Source organism: Xiphophorus couchianus, chromosome 7 (genome assembly GCF_001444195.1).
Source record: "Xiphophorus couchianus chromosome 7, X_couchianus-1.0, whole genome shotgun sequence".
Classification (NCBI taxonomy): domain Eukaryota; kingdom Metazoa; phylum Chordata; class Actinopteri; order Cyprinodontiformes; family Poeciliidae; genus Xiphophorus; species Xiphophorus couchianus.
This window is the reverse complement of record NC_040234.1, coordinates 13001157-13022895: the sequence shown is the minus strand read 5'-3', so window position 1 is coordinate 13022895 and position 21739 is coordinate 13001157. Positions and strand designations below refer to the sequence as shown.

Genomic DNA, 21739 nt, shown 5'->3' with positions numbered 1-21739 from the left:
TAAGCCCACATTTACACCTACATGCTGGAAAAGACCCGTCTAGTTCACCTGCCGCCTCAGCAGCAAAACTTTCGAATCTTCTATCTGATGGCCGAAGGCCTTTCCCCCGAGGACAAGACTGCACTTTATCTCAATAATGTCTTGGCTCATAGGTATGTTGTTGTGCAATAAATATATTGAATTATTGAAATTTGTATTTAGAATTTGATGATTGAAGCGTGTGTTATTGTTTCTTCCTTCCATCTTCCTGTCACCAGGTATCTTAGTGGTGCAACTCCAGGAGACAGCCCTCCTGTCGCCCTAGCTTCTGCCCAGAGCAGGGAGCATCTGGCTGGAGTCAAACAAGCTCTGCGCACCCTGGGCTTCAACAAACAGGTCACCGATCTGCTTGTTCTGTTTGGTCAGATGTTGTAGGCATGTGGTTAAGGTGTAAAATTCACACACCTTGAAGAAAAAAGTATCTCACTGTTGTTTCTCCATAAAATAGAACATCATTATAAAGTTAATTTATTTCCGCCCTTCACCTCACACATATGTGGTATATTTTTTAGGCCTCTGTTTCTGTGAATTATTTTCTTACTGCTAATAAAAATCCAAAATTCAGTTTCTACTATATAATATATATATATTTAACACCAATTTAATACAAAAACTTTGGAAAACTGAAAAAGTATCCCTATGTATCATATGCTGTCCATCCAATGCAGCTGCTTTCCCTGTTGCATGTGCTCCTTTTTCTAAGCTACTTTTTTCTTCCACTCAATTTTCTATTTACATGCTATGCAACACTTAGTGTACAACAAAGTCTTTTTTAGCAACTTTTGTGGCTTACTATCCTGTCTGAGGGGTTTCTGGTTGACATCTGTTCAGTCTGTGCACTATAAGTCATTAAAGAAATTATTTCACGGTTAATAGAATACCTTGAATTTAATGATTCTAAATGTTGTAAGAGTTTTACTATTCAAATTGAACTACTGAAATTAAAAAATGTTATTCTCATTTATTTGGAAGTCAAGATATCACTGTCTTTTTTTTTTTTTGTAGATCCAACAGAGCTCATTTCTTGGTCTAGGAGGCTTAAATTGAAATTGACTTTTGGTCAATTTGTCCAATCAAATAATTTTAATTTTAGGAACAAACCATTACCCCAACAAACTTTGAGATATGTTTTGTGAAATAAATTCATTCAGCAAATACAACTTAAAGCTGACAGATGAGAGGACACTCAAAACCTCCAAGGCTTCAAGGCACCTCATGCATGAAGTACTTAATCAAGCATCTAAGCAAAGATCTGAAAATGCCTCTAAATGCCTCTAAACTGTATGAAGTGTGTCTTCCTTCCATCTTAATGTCACCAGGAACCACTAGCTGAGAGGACACGCAAAACGTCCAAGAACCATTTCAGGTTCTATTCTTAAATATCCATTTAGCATTTATCAGCAGTGGGTGACCATCATCTCACCTTTTAATCCAGCAGCAGCCAATAGATGTGGGCATAAGGGATGGAGGAAAACAGTGGCTGCTTGTGGTGTTATCATAGGACACTACCATCCAACTGGATAAGACTGCAAGGTAGAGAAAAGGGGGGTGGGAGAGTGTTAGTGGAAGTGATCGGCCACCCATTGGTCTCTGTCTAAGCTCTCATCAACAGACGACTCCCAGTCCAGACCCAAGGGTCAATCGTCATTAACGCTCCTTATATCACTGCTTTGCTTTGCTTTCCCTTTCTCTCTCTCTTCATTTTTTGCCGTGCACATGAAGGGAAAGGGGAGGTGGGAGTCGCTCTGTGTATAGAGTGTCAGACAGAGACTAATGCCTGTGTTTATCTCTGAGATATCAGCTCCAATATCCTGCCCTGAGAGGGCGCACACACAGACACATATTCACACATATTCACGAGCACACACCCTCCTACTCAGACATCCCCCTGCGCAGAGAATCAGAGGCAACTGTAAAGTGGGGTTTTCCATGAGGCGTCCTCTGTTGAAGGGCACAGAGTGAGGAACGTTGCGACAGGAGAGAAGGGCGACAAGAGAGAAAGCAGACACTCTTGTTTTTGCAAATTGTAACATGTCATGATGCAGCAGTTGTTTTTCTCCTTTTCTTCCTGTTTCAAGAAATTTAACAGCATTGCGTGTTCTTTTTTTCCCCAGACCTTGTTGTTTCAAATCATCTGGCAAATTTTAATATCAAAATAAATTAAAAAATCCAGTTTTCAAATAATATTAAGAAAAGCTTTCCAAAACAACCTGCCTCTAAGTAATGTAATTGTCCCCCATGTTTACATTATGAATTAACAGTGATTAACCAAAATTCTGGGTTCAATTAAACAAGCCATGCGCAGGCACTGCTTTACATTTTAAATAAATAAATCAATAAATAAAAATCTGTATCACAGCATAAAGGAGGTTTAAATGTCTTAAGATTCAACACAACACTCCCCAACATTGACAAATTTACGAAAAAACTGAAAAACTAGGTCTTTTGATAGTCTGGAAAAGTTTATAAAACTATTTTCAAAGCTTTGGGACATCGGTCAAATCCAGTGAATTACTGCAGTACACGTTATCCACAAATCCCAAAACATGTAAAAATGGAAAACCTTTCTAGGATTGGCTGGAGAAATTACTCCAAATGTGCAACAGTAACTCATTCAGGATGTCTCAAAGCATACTAGAACAACAACCTAAGCACTGGAGGTCTTACTTGCCCCAATTAGGTCAGTGTTTATGATTAAACAACAAGAAAGAGGCAAAATGGCAACCATGCAAATGTCCCAAGTTCAAAACCATTGCTGAAAAAAAAAAAAAATCCCAAGGCATAAAGTCCCATCCCAAAAAAACAACTAAATATTCCATACACTTATTAGACAAATGTGGGACATCTTGAAAAAACCCCCACTACATTTAAGAAGAACAATACACCAACACTGAAATATGTAAGAGTCATTACAAGTTATCGCAAGCAATTGCAGCAGTTGTTGCCATCAGGGGTAACACAACCAGTTTTTACATTGGACTTATTACGATAGCTTTTTTTCTTTATCTTTCTATCGCCATTAATCTTTCTTAAAAACATTGGAGACAATAATTTCCTTAATGATTTGTAGCTCTGCTATGTGCCTAAATAGAGGGAAGCTGGTCTTCTGCACTTGTTTCTTGAAGACATATTAACTAGAAAATTATTACAGCCTTAATTGTTTTCTAGAAAACAAATGACTTTTCCTGATGTTTTTTTTTAAATCATAATGTTCAAAATGATATCAAAAACCATTTAAAAACTTTATTTTTGTGTAGTGTGCAGGAAGAAAATCTTCAAAAATGTAGCAATACTTTTCAAACCTTTTTTGCTAAATAAATATGTTTAATATTAATGCTGATTCTAGGACATCATAAAAATGTAACATTTACTCTCTTTCCTTTTTATTTATTATCCTTGATTTTTTTTCTAATTACGTATTTGTTCCCTTTCTATTTTTCTCATCCAGGAAGTTGACTCTGTGTTCACGCTGCTTTCTGCTGTTCTCCATATTGGGGACCTACGTTTCACTGCCCTGACAGATGCTAATTCAGCCTTCCCCTCTGACATGCAGCTGCTGGAGAGAGGTCAGTGCCTCCGTCACAACTACGCCCTCGGCTTTACAGCCACATTTTTACTGAAAATGAGGAGGGTGGAGCCCATCATGCTCCCACATCGTCTTTATCCTGTCCTCATTGCCTATCTCTCACTTTTCCCCTAGAATGTCTGAGTTAGAAATAGCTAAGAGCTAGACAGTTACATGTTTGGCAACCAGCAACAAACAGTCTGAAAGAGCAAGTCTGAGGCACACTCCACTCTGTTGGAGTCACAGTTTTTCCTTTTTTCCTGCTTTATTTTCTCATTGCGCACTCATTCCATGTGCTCCTGCGACCCCCGACCCTTTGCAAAGTGGTAAACAACAACGTCAGTGCCCAGACGGGAAAGAGCCAGTCGTTGTCAGGGAGATGTGAAGTCATGGCTGGTGATGTCAGGAAAGGGTTTCTGGGTTTGCCATCACCTGTTTGTGCTGCTTGTTTATGGATTCTGCCCACAAGTCCAGCGGTGACTAATCCCTGCCAGCTCTTCCCATCAGTTGAGCAGGCATCAGCTGTGGCAGAGTTCAGCTTGTTGTGTTGTCAGCGTGACGTCATCATCAGATCACATGGGCTCTGGGAGGTCATCGGCATTACCTTTCAGATACACCATTATTATTTAATGCTGTTATTTTTCAGGTTTTCATCACGTTGTTTACTCTGATGTTTTTCTATCTGTCTCTCTTTCTCTTCCCAGTTGCTGGACTGCTGCAGGTGTCCGCTAATGATTTAAGCACTGCCCTCACTTCTGACGTTCAGTATATTAAAGGTATTGATCAAACAACCTTCACCACTGCTTTATACTGGTTTTTATTTTGCTGCAGAGAAATACCCTGACTAATGAAGAAACCATATGTCTTTAACCTAGTTTGTTTCCTATAGTTTCAGCTCTGCCTACTTCCTTCTGATAAACCAGGTGTTCTTGCTTAAGTTAATCCAAGCTAAAACTTATTTATATCCTCCTGGCTGACTTAGATTCAAAGTTGCATATTAGCTTAACCAACATGTTTTTTCTGCCTGGAAGTAATATGGATACTTTGTAGTGAGTAAAGTAATCTTTTTTTCTGCATAAGCCATCATTTTTGGCCTAACTGTGTCTCATTAGGTTTAGAAAAACCTTTAATGTAAATGAGAATATTGAAATACTCATCACAGAATCTGAAACTACAGCCTTTTGCAACTTTGCCAAGGAACCGATAGATTTGGCTGCCTTAATGGTCTTGTTCAGTACCAATTTGTGATACTGTATGAATTCGCCAGTTTCTGGTAATGTATGAATTACAGATGTCCTAATTAGGATAATTTGTGCATGATCCTGATCTGAATCATTTAGAAATAGACATTTCCTGATGCATAGTTTCAGTCTGATACTTAATTGAAAGAGCAACTTGCTTACATTCTAGACTAACATGAGCACGTCTACTCTGGTTTTAGAGAACGTATTGATAATTTTATTGATAATTTTACTTGTTAGATATTTTGTATTCGGACAAATCTCAGAAAAGGTTGTCTTCTGCTTCAGAAATGCAGCATTCATTTGGCTGTGAATCTGTTATTTAGCTGCTCTCTACACGTTTTCTTTTCCCCTTTGCAGAATAGTTGGCATGACATGGACCAATGGAAAGCTGCAGTGCTTAATAAAGTCTCTTACAATTTTAATATCCTAGTAAAGATGGGAAAACACTTAGATTAATAAGGAAGACCAGGATTTATTGGCTGAAGAAGATAACATTGCCTGCAATACATTTTTGTAAGGTAGAAGATCATATTTAGTAGCAGCTGTTTGTTTTTCCTTGAAGCTAGAGGCACAAGGCACAGTGTACTTTATTGCATACTAATGTGAAATACTGTTGACGTAGTTATGATGTAAACACAACAGAAAATTAGATCACAAACATTTATATTTGTCTAATTTATCAGCTGAATCATTTTCTCTCAAAAACAACCAAGTAGTCTCCAAAATTATTTCCAGTGTTGTGCAAGCTCCCTCCTCACTAGAGTCAGTTTTTATTTTACTTCACTGGGAACTGATTCATTTATATAATCCATCACTTGCAAATTTCACAAAGTGATTTTTATGTTTCACATCATTCTTTCCATAAGTTGATGTCTTCTGATAAAGTTATTTTAAATGAATTTGCAGAAAGCTACTTATTTCTGGCACTTTTAGAATTGAGCTTGCATTCTTGTAGAGTGCTATGACCCTCGGTTTTTTGTTTGTTTTGTTTTGTTTTTTTCAGGTGATGTGATTACTAGACGTCACACTGTAGAGATGGCAGAACAGTACAGGGACCAGCTTGCTAAATCCATCTATGGGCGACTCTTCTACTATCTGGCCAACAGCATCAACAACTACCTTCAAGGACAAGATGACAGCATTGGGTATGTGTTATGTGTGTTTTTACTCACAATCACAACAACAAAAAAAATCCCAGGCTATTGGCTCCCTTGTGTCTAAATTCCTATCACTGACGTATATAGCTGTCATTGCAAACAAATAGTCACATTTCCAAGGCTGAAGTACTGTAGGCTTCATTGTGGAGTGAACATTCGTCATACTTTACGAATGCACCATGAAATCCAAGAAGAAATTTAACAGACACACTCAAGGTCCATAATGCTTGGAGGTCTTACAAAAACACACTCAAAAACAAAACAGCACAAGGTGGAGGTCATGGGATCTTTGGTGTTAATGTTGTTGAGCGTTATCACACCCTGAAAGAAAACCCACAGTGCATCTTTTGGAATGTGTTTGTGCTTTGCCTTGTTTGCGCACATACCGCTAAATATAATAAATTTGTCAACCACACATTCATGGCACTCCCTTTTTGTCAGATGTTGCTGCATATACACCCTCAGGCTTTACTGCTGGTGTAGCATCACACCAGACTCATACTGATCCTGGAAATAAAATTCACTGCTTTAATGAATATGCTTTGTGTGTTTTTTGCTCGATTTATTACTTCCAGCGATCCTGCCATGGAAATTGGAATCTTGGACATGTTTGGGTTTGAAGAATTTCAAAGAAATGAATTTGAACAGGTGAGATCTGGTTGTCCCTTTTAGATTTTCGCAATTCAAACATTAATATTGTGTAACTCTCGCCTTAAATAGAATCCCTTTGGCTTTTCTGAGCTGAAAAATGTGATCTTGTAATTTTAGTCAAATTGTTGAAATAGTTGGAGCTCTTATCTGTTTAAGACTGGAATTTTTTCATGTGTAATTGTAATGAATGAGCTGAGGTCTGTGGCTGACTGTGGCGTGATTTTCAACTGTCCTCAAATGAACTGATGACTGACCACAATGACTGACTGTGTGCTACACGTAGGCTGTAGTCTCCCTCCTTCTCTCTTGCTTGCTCTCTCTCTCTCTCAACATAAGTTAGAAGACAGAAACCATGTTTTTAGAAAACTATTTTGTCCAAGAACCAACACATAACAGTAAAACAAAAAACACAATTATTTTTTACAAAAACACACAATTTCAGTGATCACAACAGAATTTAAAAAACATTTCCCTGAAGTTCAAGGTTAAAGAAGGATAAAGCGGCTTAAGAAGTTCTCAATTTAAGGTGATGCTAAACATAAGTTTGCTTTATATTTTCTCTCCATGCCAAATTTTGTTTTTGTACTTTGTAAGAAAAAATATAAATACCCCCCAAAATAATAAAAAAAAATACTACAGCATTCCAAAGAATGCAATAGTACAACATAAAACATGGGAAGTGCAGTTTATTTATTTCAGGTACATAAAGATCCCAGTTATCTGGGCAATTTTGAAGCTTTAAACTGCAGATATCAATTTAATCCTATTCTATTTGCTCTTTAAGAATTTTAAATAAGAAGACGTAAAGGGGGATAAATAAGTATTTGATCCCCTACTGATTTCCTAGGTGTGCTCCCTTACAAATTAAAGTACAGTCTTTACATTTTATGGTATTTTTTTTTTTTGTTTGGTGCAGAAAAACAGAACTTGGGTCACATCTTTTATGTATTTTATCGAACAACCACAAAAGCAATAGACTGTAGGCCCAACTGCTGGTGCTGGTTGCTGAGGATCCCTGACTTAGGACTCAGAACTGACCAAATTCGTCTTGTCTGACTGCAACAATTTTTCCCAACCTTTATCGCAGTTGTTCACCAAGAGACGAAAAAGTTTCCCTCCTCATGCTTGAAGCTGAACTACAGTAGAGAGCTGCTTCTGTGACAAACTACTGCGTCATAGGTGCACAAGGGAGCATTATTGCAGATCCTTCCTCTCAGCATTTGTTAGATTTTGTAACTATAACCATGACCAGGCGGCTCTCCCTCAATATTCAGTACAGTTCTATGGTGAATCTGGACAGCTGCTTTCTGATTTTGTGGGATGAGCCAGCAAACCGACTACAACAGGGATATACTGTCAGGTCCTCAAAATGCAACTTGAACTTTGTTTCCAAATACTGTCAGATAGTGTTCTTGAGCATAGGGCTGCCAGATCAGAAGCTTCAAAATGCAGGATGACTGATCCTGTTGGAACTCAGTTGGATGGATGAAAAAGAACCCGACTTGTCACATGCTGCACATTATGCTGTTAGCCTTTGCAGAACCCCTTTGGCAAATTACTTCAACATTTTTTACAATTTAAACTACCTGACATTCCCCACCTATTCATCATATACAGTATACATCCTATATAGTTTTGTGTAGGGTTTTTTTGGGGGTCGGGGGGCTTACTCTGAATAGGAAGTTTTACCTATTGTGTTTGTGTGTAACTGTAGTTCATAAATCTCAATTAAGTGCTTATTGCTTCTATTCAAAGCTCACTCTCCTCCACCCCCTGTGGAGCAGCTTGTTTCTTCCAGTTTTTACCAAAGGCAGTCAGTGTTTGTCTTTTCTTCTGAACCCTCGTGTGCCAGTGGTGTTTTTGTCTGCATGGCAGAAGGATAAGTGGCTTTCCTTATCTGGATGCCCTCCAATCCAAGCGGAAGTGAGGGCTTTGCACAACCATTTATTTCAGGTCAAAGAGAGTGCCAGTTTAACTGAAGTATATGGGAGACAGACAAAAGCAATGAAATTAGAGAAATTATCTGTAGCAGTTTAAAACTCTTAATTCAGATCCGCCTCTTGATACCACCACACATTATGAGACACTTGCAGAGGAGAAAAAGGGAGGAGCAACGTTTGGATCAACAAACACGAGGCTCATTTAGCGTAGACATGGCACATACTGTAAGTGACATACAAGCTCTGACATGTTTATACACTCATGCACGCAAACAGAAACTCACAAACACAGAACCCATGTGTGACATGATCAGAGTTATTAGATCTTGTTAATTAGAACGGTTTGTTGGTCTGTGTTGTACCTGCTCAGCACTTTGCTAATGAACTAACTCAATCAACCACCTGCCTAAGACTAAGCTTTTAATGGGCTAGACTCACTGGGAGATAAACAATAGACAAGCAGAAAGAATTAACTTTTCAAAAGTGTCTTTTAGATCCAAAGTTCTCAAATGATTGTACTGTCGCAACCTAATTAACATCCGGAAAAGGAGTTGTTGAAGCAAATTGATCTCTGCTTTAAATAAACTGCAAAAAAAGAAGTGCAGTGCAAATCGAGCACTGCAGAACAATTGCTAACTTAATAGCATTCCTCTGAGATCAGAATGTAAATCTGGGAATGACCTGAAACCCAATTTAACTGTGTTCCAGTTACTAGCCAGATAATTGGTGGGTAATGTGGTTTACTACTGTGTGCAGTGATAAGCTATCTCTGTTTGTTCTGACTAATAATGAAATACTTTAACTAAGAATGGTTTTCTTTGCATTCTATGTTTTTAGTTTCAGATACAGATCCTCAGAAGCAGAAATAAATGACAGAATTTATTTAAACATTCAGTTGGTATTTGAAGTTGAGATTGGTGAGAATATTAAAAACATGCCCCTGTAACCAAACAAACAGCTCCCAACATATAAGACCTACATTTAGAAGAAAAAAAAACACCCCAAGCCTATATATGTCAATTTAATTTAATTTAATTTGTTACTGCTTAAGATACCACCACACATTATGGTGTGTGTCTTCCAGTAGAATGGTAATTGGAAACGTTAGTATTTACCAGGTTGGTCATACTTGTAATAAAATACCTGAGAACTATAGTTTAATGTGGTTGTTGCTATTTTTCCCCCATAAATTCATTTCATATCAACATGTAAGTTCATTCAAAAATAAAACTAACAACTGTCATTATTTTCTATTTTTCTACCAATGCGTCATCTGTAATTTTAGAATGTGATCTATTAAACCTGTTGATACTTATTTTCCAATGCACTACATGTCAGAAGCATAATTTTTCCAAAGCATTGCATTTCCAAACACCACTTATCCTGTACCTGCATGTAGCTCTTCATGCACTTATTATAATATAATAAAACAGAGATAATCGGTTTTCAGTAATGGCACATGTTTTTATTTGCATGTTTAAACATGAAAATGACTGCAGAAAATAAAGACATTAGTCCTCTCAATGGAAAGGAAAACATTTCTCAGTTGCAGTAAAGTTTTATGAGCTCATCTTCAGACTGCAATTCTCTATGCTTAATTTATAATTGAAAACAAGTATTCTGAGTGGCTCCTGATAAAGATGTGTTCCTTCAACAGCTTTAATTCTCAAAAAGGAATTAAAATAATAATTTATAATTGGCACAAAGAAGAAAATCCCATACAAAGCTAATCTTTTGAAACCTAAAAAAATGGTTTGGTGTTTCCTTTCCCATTTGTTACAGCATTGATTGGTCTGATCACAATTAAATTATACACAATAAACCTTTGCGAAAAAGCTTAATCTACATACACTGCAGTGACGTGACACACGAGTGGTTCTTTCCACAGGAAAGATTTCAGCAGCTCACTTTGTCTTTGAAATGGTGGAACAGCTGACAGGAAGGCTCCTTAGTGTGTTCACAATCCACACTGTGGTCCCTTTAATGGCTAATTTCACATTGGCTGTGTTACATGAGTAGTCACTTTACTTCTGGCCCATTGACTGCCACAGCAGGTTATGTTTGAGGTTGTATTTGTTCCTTTGTTTGCTTTCAAAACATTGAGCAGCCTGTCTCTGAGGAACTACACTGCGTGGGCTGAGATACGTGTTTACCGTGTTCTCTGTGTGCATTCCAGCTGTGCGTGAACATGATCAACCAACGGCTGAGGCTGTACGCCTCTGAGGTGCTCTTCCAGCAGGAGCAGGCTGAGTGTCTGCAGGAGGGCATCACCATGGAGATCCCAGTCTCTGGCAACAGCCACGTCGCCGTGCTGGACTTCTTCCTTCAGGTTGTATTTTCATCTGGTTTTGACCAGTCTGCTCCAGTTTGGTCCCTCTTCACATGACGCAAGACCTCAAAACTCAAAGTCACATGTTCAAATCCAATGTTTCATAACCACAGAAAGTGACATTTGCCTGTCAGGTTTCAAAAACGTAATTCTTATTTATTTTTTTTTATATGGTTATAATATTTGGAAAAACGTATAAAAATAAACTACCATATAATAGCCACACCCCAGGTTAATTTCTGGTTGTTTATATTGATATCCACATCGACCCAAAAGGACGACTGAAACAAAGAGTGGCACTGAATCTGATTTGTGTCGGAGGGGGGGAGGGGGACTCTTTTCTACAGGGATCAATAGAAATGTCAGAAGGTATAATGCATTACTGGAATCAAATGGGCTTTGTAAATATGACCAACATAAATAACGAGAGCATATGTTTGTTCCTACTCCAGAGGCCTCAGGGACTGCTGTGTGTGCTGGATGAAGAGAGTCAGAGCTTACGGCCTGCAGAGCAAACCCTTTACAAGAGGCTGTCTGCCCAGCTGGACTCCAGTTCAATTTGTGGGCTTTCACTCACCACCAAGGATGGCAACGGCAACCCCCCTCCCAAAGACCATGGCCCGGCTTTCACTGTCAGCCACTATGCAGGACAGGTCTGTTTGTTTTAATGAAAAATGTCCACACCAGTCAGTTGTAGTGTCATTATGACCACTGATAGGTCTGCTTAACTTTGAATTCAGCTCAGAAAACCTGTCATTTACAGTTGTCTTCTAACTTTAGCCAGTACATACAACAATAAAACAATATTTGTTTTTGATAACAATGTAGGAATTACTCATAGGACAGGTCCTATAAACCTGTTTAGCTGGAAAATACAGGATCTAATATTAGTCTGGTGGTGACAATGATATGACTAAAAAATGTTCACATTCTAAAATAGACACTTTAGAGAAAGTTTATTAAAATGTCAAAAATAGAAGAAAAAACCAGCTTCTTGATGTGGTTGCTAGGTAACATTGTGGCAGATAAAAATCCCTACTGGGGAATTTTTTGCCAGTCGTCTCTGCTGTCGTCTTCACCAAGAGGTCTGTGTGGGGTACATTTTAACATCAAAGGGGGGCACCAAGCATACATCAAAAAAAGAAAATGGCAAGAATACGAGTTCAAGAAGAGAAACAATAATATGGAGACTGACTCTGTAATCAAGCACTTTCAGATTCAAAAATCAAATCTGTTGTAAACAGCAGCAATTTTAATTGCGATCCCATTAAATTTAACTGAGGAAATCCCAGGTCCATTCTGTTGGATATCTTATGCTATGAGAAACCTGAAATAATAAGTTATCAATGTCAAGAGAAGAACTGACATAAAGTTTTATCTTAGAAGAAAATAGATCCACTCACACAATATCCTTTGTATATAGTGTTTGTTTATTAGAGGGGATTATTATTTATTTTCCAGGAACAATGTGCCATTTGATATCACAATCAAGTAGCTATGTTACCTAATATTGCTATGAAAATTCTTTCTGTATACCAAAAATAACTTGAATTAAATTTTTGATGTCATATCTGATGCAACGATATTGTGCTCTGTCTCTTTAAGAAGCTTATTCTCTTCCCACTTCTCTCTTTCCCATTTCCTGTCAGGTATCTGTGAACAAAGGCAACTAGTACCATAAAATTTAATTATATCAAATAAAATAAAATACAATACAATAAATGAAGTATAAAAAATGTTGCACGTATTTTTATGTTGCAAAAAGTTTTATAATATTAAAAAATGTCATTGTACGGTTTGTTTTTCCTGATAGATTTCATATGACCTCACTGGATCTCTGAGCAAAAACAAGGACTCCTTTCCTCAGAATCTCCTGCTTACAATGAAAAGTAAGTACCCAATACATAAGCATATGAGCACAATGTGGCGTCAGAGCTTAAGTGAACACAAAGATGCACTCATGTTTAAAATTGCAGAACACAAACCCAGCCCTTGTCTTGGTGTAGTTATATTTCTATGTGTGTGCTTTAGCCCATATGCAGCAGACACCGTCTGTGTGTATATTGTCTAAATAAGCTGCCAGATGTCGGGTGTTGTGGCTCGCAGGACACAGGCAGCCGTTGTGTGACTGCCAGCTTAGTCTTGCGTCCAGCAACCTAATTGCTATAATTTCCATGATGAGGCTAATCTTCTAAAGGCTAGCCCTTCACTCATGCTTGGCTGGTATTCCTCTGTCTGACAAGTCAATGCAACGCTGCCTTTTATCCACATACAGCCATATACTTGGACTGCCCTTGAGAACAAAGACTGGGGTGTGTATTTGTGCTTCCCTATGATGTTCTATGCATTAATGTTTTATTCTTCTTAGCATTGGTGAACTGACCTTAGAAGTATACAGGATCTGGTGCAACACAATGCGAGGCACCTTTAACAGGATCAAGAGTAGATCATGAGATCGTAGAGAGGTCAATCCTGGATCTAGAGGACAAGTTCAGAGTAAATCTTTTCAAGGATAAAAAGCTCCTGTTATCAATAAACAAAATGCTTTCCTTTCCGAGTAAAACATAAAAAGAATGTCAAGGCCAAGTCGATTGGCCTTGAAAATAAATTCAGTTTTTCTTGAATTTGAAATAATTAATTTTGTTCACAGCATGTTGCAGTCCACATAGTCCTGGTTTTTAAAAGACCATTAGGAGCATTAAAAGGATGCTGACTTTGTTCATTGTCTATACCTGGCTGCTAATACTTAGAGGGCGGGTTGGTGCTTATCTCAAGTAGTCATTGGGAGACAGGGTGCACCCTATACAAGTCACTAGCAAATCATGGAGACACACAAGACAGAGAACCATGTATGCACAAACTCAAACTTAAAGACAATTTAGAGATCAGTTAACCGAACTATAATGTTTGTTGGACTGTGGGCAGAAGCCAGATTATCCAGAGATTACCCACACACTCACAGGGAGAACATGCAAAGTTCATTCAGTTCTACTAACTGTACAACTGTACAGCTAACCAGCATATTTATTTTAATACATTAAGAGCACACTTCATCTAATAAAAGCTTTTTGGCTTCTAAGCTTGAGGAATTTAATTTCTGTAGAATTTATTTCCTGTAGCTCTCTTTCTAAAAATGTCAACCTATCTCCTGTGAGTTAGGTTAGTTACAGCATTTTTATTCCATATTTTTCCTTCTTTCCCTTAATAACTCCTTTATATTTTAATATTTAACATCAAATTTATGTATTCAGTCATAATAGCAAAAGAAAAAGTAAACAAACCTAAAAATTATATAATTGGTCAAACAAAACTTTAGATGTGACCAGATACACATCAAAGGAGAAATGCATTGAAAACAGTCTAATCATTTTTACTTTTTCCTTTAATAATACACTTGTAATGTTGGTTATTATGTCCCATGTTCCAAGTTATGAGCATATCCGCAGTATAACTTATTATTTGTGTTTTGTCTTTTTGAAAACAACAACTTAGATTTTCTGCTGAAATCAGAGCTTTTTGTCTGTTTGCACTACAAAAAAAATTGAGATGTCAGTAATTTCCAATTTGATTTGTTGCACTGACCGTTTTTAAAGAATGAAGTCCTAAAATAAATTGTGTTGCATCCCACCAGTCTCTGGGCGAGGACCACTTTGGTTTTCAAGCTATGCCTTTTCCATGCAATTATCATCAGGAATGTAAAAGAGTTGGCCAATCTGTAATTTTTTTACATTTATGCCAGACATAATTTTTAATAAAAGGCTCTAGAATATTAGAAATTCTCTGTCTTGGGTGATTGCTTTGCGTACCATTACATTAGCTTCCAATTCATTTTCTGAAAACCTTTCTTGAGCTGGATCTGCCTTTCAGTTTTCCTCTCAACTAAGTCCCCAGAGTAGCTCACTGTTACCTATATAATAGTTCAGAAATAGAAACAATTCTCTCTTTGAGGTATTCTAAGAAACTGCTCTATGCATCTGCCTTCACCTTTAGACTAGATTGTTGTAATTAGACATCATGAGGGTATCCAGTCATCTCAGTAAATACCTTGTAGATTGTTCAAAACACTTCTTCCAGAGTACTGACTGTTGTTCAGCAAGGACAGATCACATTTTTCCTAACTTGGCTTTCATACACTAGCTGCCTGTACAGTTTAGAATGACGTGTAAAATCCTGCTGCTTAGCTTTAAAGCCCTACCAGCCTATGTACTGACCTGCCCCAAAAATCTCTCTTCTAAATATTCTCATTTTCTTTGGTAATGATTTTCAACATATTGAGGTTGGGAAACCTGCTTATTGTCCCTTAAACTCTGAAAAAATTAAAAGATTAAGCCATCCAATCTAAATCTGTAGGGGTATGAATAACTTTGACCTCAAAAATTGCTCTGTAAATAACATTTGATTGATTGACTGACTGATTTCTTTATGCATAGTAATAGGAAAATACAACCATGCTCAGTTTTAGCATATTAAGCATATACATTAACTTGCTTATGTAATTTTTTAAATGCGTTACCAACCAAATACCCAATTTCACCATGTTGGTATTTATTATAACAAAACGGCAGATGCTTATAAAAAATTACATTAAACTAGACCCTAATCAAAACTTGCATATGTATAATGAATGTAAAATACTACACATTTAAAAGGAAGTACTTTCTTTCTACCTTAGTGAGGTGGTTCTGGTGGTACATGCAATAATTCACCACTCTGCCTCTTTCTTTTTTCCGTCTTTTTTCTCTGAGCCTTTCAGATGAGAGCCCCATCTTCCTACATTCGCACACATGTTGTTTGGCTCTCTAAATGAGCTCATTGTTGTACACCCCTCCATGTGTTGCAGAATGACACACTCCACCCACTTTGTCGTCTTACGGATTGTTTACATGTGAACTTTACTATTACTCCACCTTTTGTCCCTCTTTTTTTCCGTTGTTAAATCCTTTCATATGTTTTTTTTCACCCCTCCCCACTTCTTGTTCTTCCCCACCTCCTTCCTCAACCAATGCTGTTGCTTATTCTGCACTGATTTTTTCTGTATATTGCTTTGTGCCCTGCAGCCAGTGAGAGCGTGTTACTGCAGCATCTCTTCCAGTCCAAGCTGACTCAGACTGGTTCTCTGGTGCCAGCTGCCCAGGGTCGCATTGGCCTGAGAGGGACTAAAGTGGCCTTGATGCTCCAGAGGATGCCATCAACCTCCTCTGTCAATGCCACTTGTATCCCCCAGCAGCCTCGGAGGTATCATGATCTTACCAAGGTAATGTTGTTCATAGTTTTTAGCAGCAGGCTGCAGTACCTCATTCCAACTTCAACACATACTAAAGAAATCCTTCAGATTTTATGGCGGCAGGTTTCAGTCAAGAATGTGTTAACAGAGGCAGTATTTCACATCAAACAGGCAGCAGCTTTTTTTATCCAGCAAGCAACTGATAATCAATGGAAAAAACAGGGACAGTATTTTTGGTAAGAATCTTGTCTAATTTAAGCTAGTTCCCACCCCATGTCTAAATATAAACCTCTGGGAATTGGATTTGGCGTGTGCAGGCGCGTGTGTGCGGGCGTGTGGGGGTGTGTGCGTGTATGTCCACAGGCATTCATGAGATAAAACCCTTTCCCAAGAATTCATACAGAGATAAAGTATAGGTTTAGGCATCTGTAGACTTTTCAAGACATTAAACAAAGACATAAAATAAATATCTGTTTTAAACAGCTAAATATTTTTTTCGTGGTGCTATATTTATGGGTGCTAGTATCTTTGGAAACAGAGCAGTTGTGCACATTAAGGGGAGTGAAAAGGCTGTCAGTTTGTGTAACCTCCAAGAGTCCTGTCTGCTGCCTCTGTGGCTTATTATCTATCTAGATCAAATGGTTATGTAAGACCCATTTTGCCCCCACCCCAACCTATCCTAGCAGCCTTTAATGTTTCTGTGCTAATGTGTATAATATCAATATACAACAATATAGTTCATCGCAGATATGAACAAACACACATGTTTAATAACAAGTTTTGAACTTCCAAGGGGGGCAATAACTGTACAGCACTACAATAACTTCTCAAAAACATAAACTTGATGTAAAAATGTGCATTTATTATGACTTTTTGCTAATATGTACAGACCAAAAGTTTGGACACACCTTTCTAATTCAATGGGTTTTCTTTATTTTCATGACTATTTATAAGGCAAGAAATCCCACTTATTAACCTGACAGGGCACAGCTATGAAGTGAAAACCATTTCAGGTGACTACCTCTTGAAGCTCATCAAGAAAATGCAGAGTGTGTGCAAAGCAGTAATCACAGCAAAAGGTTGCTACTTTGAAGAAACTAGAATATAAGGGGCATTTTCAGTTGTTTTACACTTTTTTGTTTAGTGCATATTTCCACATGTGTTACTCATAGTTTTGATGCCTTCAGTGTGAATCTACAATGTCAATAGTCATGAAAATAAAGGAAACTCATTGAATTAAAAGGTGTGTCCAAACTTTTGGTCTGTACTGTATGTACATGATCACAGAGTCTCAGGCATATCCATTCATACTCATGAATATTTAGTTAAAAGTTTCTTTAGTAAGTTGCATAGTACCACACCCTTATACATTGTGAAGCTTCTTGTTGAATATTCAATAATTTTTCTTGGGAGAATTAGTGGGGTAAATTTAAATTGGTTTATTTCTCGGCATAGATCTTAATATTAAAAATTTGTTTACAAAAGTTTAATTAATTGTTTAATTAATGTTAGCAATTTTTTTCTTTTCCAAAATGGATTTTGGTGATGGTTTGAGATTGATAAGCTGGTAAAACAGCCAACTGAGTCTAAGATACAAACATTAGTGAGTACATAACTTCAGTGCACAGATGACTAATTTTGACTCTCCATGTAGTTTGGAGAAAATCCACAAAAACTTTAAATTTGTGCATCCAGCACTTGTTTTCTGAATTCGATGGTTTGTGTTGTACATTTATTCCAAGCTGAAAAGAAAACAATAATTCAAATTCCAGATGCCAAAAATAAATATGACATTCATGGCTATGGTGGATATTTGAAAACATCTGGCCACAGATGTTTTCAAAAGCAAGTATGGAGTCAATTTAATCTAGGAACAAATGCCTTTAATAGCTTGATAAACTGTTTTCTTTAGATCAAACATTACAATGGGAAAGTATTTTAATATTTGCTGAAACCCTTCTGTGATCTTTTGTTTCCTCTTGAGGCTTAACCCTTTCAGATTTACAATTTTTCTTATTTCATTCTACCTACAGATCCTGAAGAAAAAAGGTTCAAGTTCTTTCCTCCAACGACTTGAGCGTTGTGGGCCAATCACAGCGGCTGTCCAGCTGAGGGTACGAGAAACTCCTGTTTCTTTATGATAACAACTTCAATCTGCTACCTGCACCTTCCTCAAACACGTAGGATGTTTAGATAGTTCATTTCACCAAATGTATTTCCAGTTAGCAGCAAGCATCTGGGTCAAATTTTTAATCATTACAAGCCTGTTGTTTGTTACCAAACTGAGATTTAGTTCAGAGATTATCTCACGTCAGTGCATTCGTCACAATAGTCCTTCCAACCTTTGCAACAATGCAGCCCTAAGTGTAGGGTGCTCATAACTTTTTTGTAAAGCAACAACAATATTCAGTTTGCAGCAAGCAGCTCTGTCTGTGCTGGTGACGCAAGGAGGCTGAGACGTGGCTCAGAGAAGCAGTGCCTTTGGTCTGAATGAAACCACTGTGTTGCACAATCAGAGTTGTGGACCTGCGGTCGACGAGTCCCCTCCAGGAATGGCAGGGAAGGAGAGAGTGGGCTGAAAAATGATGCTGTACCAAGCCAAACATGAAGCCCTCTGCATGAATGAATGAACAATGAACAACAGCCACTGTGTTCTGTGGGAATGTGTTTCTACGTGTGCGTGTGTTTCTGAGGAGCAATGTGGCTTTTAAAGATGAGGGGTGAGGTGCTGGGTATTGTACCTGAAGTATCTGGGTGATGTCAGTTTGAGGTGTAGCAAAGTGTTTGCACACATATGCATGTGATCTTAGATGCATCATCTTGAAGTAGAGGATTTGAAGAACAGCTCCCTTTTCTCACCTTTGGAAGGAACAGGGAGTTATTGTTGTTGCTTTGTCCTTTTGCTTCCTTCAGAGGCAAGATGTACACCCAAAAATCAGACAATGTTGTCTCTGCCACAATGTGGTGTTGCTCAATACAAATGAATCAAAGCACATAAGAGAATCCACCCATCCATTTTCTTACACCTTTGTCCCGAGTGGGGTCGGGAGGGGTGCTGGTGCCCATCTCTAGCGAGACATTTCAGGCGAGAGACGGGGTACACCCTGGACAGGTCGCCAGTCTGTCACAGGGCAGCACAGAGACAGCCAGACAGGACAAACAACCATGCACACACACACACACACACACACACACCCAAGGAGAATTTAGAGAGACCAATTAACTTGACAGTCATGTTTTTTACTGTGGGAGGAAGCCAGAGTACCCAAAGAGATCAGAGAATCCTTAGTTCCATTATATGAAGTTTTGTGTTAAATCAACTTCTTCTTTCCTTTTTCAGAACTCACTGTCAGAGATTATGAGTAAACTGCAGACTTGCACTCCCCACTTTGTAGAGTGTGTGCGCCTCAACTCTAGCGGTCAGCCAGCCAGCTTTGATAGCTTCCACGTCTCTACCCAACTGCAGTACATCGGAGTGCTTGACATGGTGCGCATGATACGTTACGGATACCCTGTCCGCCTGTCCTTCTCAACGTTCCTCAGCAGGTCAGTGCTGGAATGCTTCAAAGATTTTTTTTTACTTTTTCACATTTTGTGATGTTAACTACAAACTACAACGTGTTTTATTATGATGTTCAGTGATAGACCCACACGAAGTGAAAAGAAAAGAAACCATGTTTTCTGCATTTTTTTGCAAATAAAATTCTAAAAGGTGTGATGGATTTTAGTTTAGCCGCCCTGAGTGAACTTTTTGTAAAGTAAGTATTTGCCACAAATAGAGCAGCAGGGAAGTATGGAAAGCATGTTTGAACTGTAATTTTCAAGTCTTGCCACTTTGGGTCTACATTTTAAGTCAGTCATTCTTAGACATTAATTTAGTTAATGTTGACTGGATAGACTTGTTGTCCTGCCAATGTGCCTATTGTTTTTTGCAGCCTTTTAAATGTTTTCTTCCATAATTGTCATGTATTGAGTTCCCTTCATCTTCTACTAAATTGTGACCCACTCTCCTTGACCAGTCTGTTAATTTAAGGGCCCGTGCCCTGCAACTTTTAGGTGTCTGCTTCTGCACACCTGGCTCCAATATTAGCTCATATGCAGAGCTCTGTAGAGATCGACTGCATGCTAGTAAGACAGTTTAGCCCAGTAGTGCCCAAAGTCGGTCCTCGAGGGCCGGCATCCTGCATGATTTAGTTCACTCCCTGGTTTAACGCACCTGGATCCAATGATGGCTCATTAGAAGGCCTAAGAAGAACATTGACATGCTGAGGAGGTAGTTATTACCACAGGAGAGAACTAAAACATGCAGGATGCCGGCTCTCAAGGACCGACATTGGACTCCACTGGGTTAGTCAATTCAAGTGTGTAGGACAGGGGACACATCTGGTCCTTAATGACTGGAGTTTAAGACAATTGGTTTAGATGGATGGCCATGTCTTGGTAGGTTTCCTGTTGTGTCTTTCTGTCATCATGTAACATTTCATTTTTGCTGACCAGCTCTGCACTACTTCCAGTTAGTCTATCGCAAAGGTGCCCAAATGCAGTCCACTAGTGTTATGATTTGTGATGCATCCTCAAAGCACACTGCCCTACAACTTTTCTTTAAAGAGCTTTTCATTTATTTGAAAATGAAAATGTCGGGTCACTTTGGTCTCGGTCATGTTTAGTGTGACAGGTCCAGCAAAATGAAATTGTAGCAGCGTTTGCTTCCTCCACACTTGAATTCAGACCACATGCTCACATGTGAACAGCCACAATAAAAAGTCAGAGCAACCCTTTTATTTAAGGTGCAGTTTGACTCTGAATGTCTCTTTTTGGCTATTATGGGAGACCACTCTTGCTGATGAAAGTCACTGAAACATTTTTCCCAAGTCAGCCTGACACTTGAGTATTAAAGCAGCCGGTTGTCTGTAAGGTCACTTTGTCCTGTCTTTAAGTTCCTGGTATTGTGACTCCCCATCAGCTCCTTTTTTATACTTTTGTTTTGTTCTTCCTACCCAGAAGAAAAAGAAAGATCTCGTATAATACAACAAATTCATTTTCTATCCTTTTATGTTCTCTGGTTTTCACCTGTTTTGTTCAAAATCAGCTGAAAATATACCATCTGTCTTTCATTTTTACCTTTTCTTGTATATTCCTTTTGCTGTTTTTGTTATTTTTTTTTATTAAAGCAGGATTCTATATTAGCACTTTCTTTTTTGTTACCCAATTTCTTAACTTCTTTAATTTTCTTGTCTTTCTGTCTCTCATTTTGGAGATAAAGGGATTAGGAGGAACATTCCTGCCAGATAATAAAGGATGACAAAGCTGGTCGCATGACCCCCATATCCTCTCCCCAAAACTTTCCATTCCTCTGCTGGAAATATCACATCACCACACACACACACATACACCCTCACGCACACGCACACAAACTTGCTGCCCTACCAATGCCTAATTGAGCATTCAAACTTCATCACTAGTATTAGATCATAAGAATGAAGACTAAGACTGCCGGTTTTTAAGAGAACCAATAAAGTTTAAAGTGGGAGTAATATATAAAATAGATATTTTGAACTTTACATCATGCTTTTTTTATTGTTCCTTCATC

General features: G+C 38.2%; 1 protein-coding gene across 4 annotated transcripts in view; it reads left to right on the top strand.

Annotated features, from left to right (window-relative positions):
- myo16 (myosin XVI) overlaps positions 1-21739 on the top strand; it is a 113162-nt gene that overhangs the window by 65176 nt on the left and 26247 nt on the right. For all 4 annotated transcript variants that reach the window (XR_003596229.1, XM_028023224.1, XM_028023225.1 and 1 more), the window contains exons 16-27: positions 5-152; positions 258-375; positions 3488-3605; positions 4309-4380; positions 5852-5993; positions 6581-6653; positions 10773-10925; positions 11378-11578; positions 12739-12814; positions 15983-16179; positions 18183-18263; positions 19490-19695. Coding sequence is in view for 3 of the 4 variants with exons in the window: in XM_028023224.1 (XP_027879025.1) it covers positions 5-152; positions 258-375; positions 3488-3605; positions 4309-4380; positions 5852-5993; positions 6581-6653; positions 10773-10925; positions 11378-11578; positions 12739-12814; positions 15983-16179; positions 18183-18263; positions 19490-19695 (1585 nt within the window). In the remaining variant the exon portion in view is untranslated. The remainder of the gene's footprint in view (positions 1-4; positions 153-257; positions 376-3487; positions 3606-4308; positions 4381-5851; positions 5994-6580; positions 6654-10772; positions 10926-11377; positions 11579-12738; positions 12815-15982; positions 16180-18182; positions 18264-19489; positions 19696-21739) is intronic.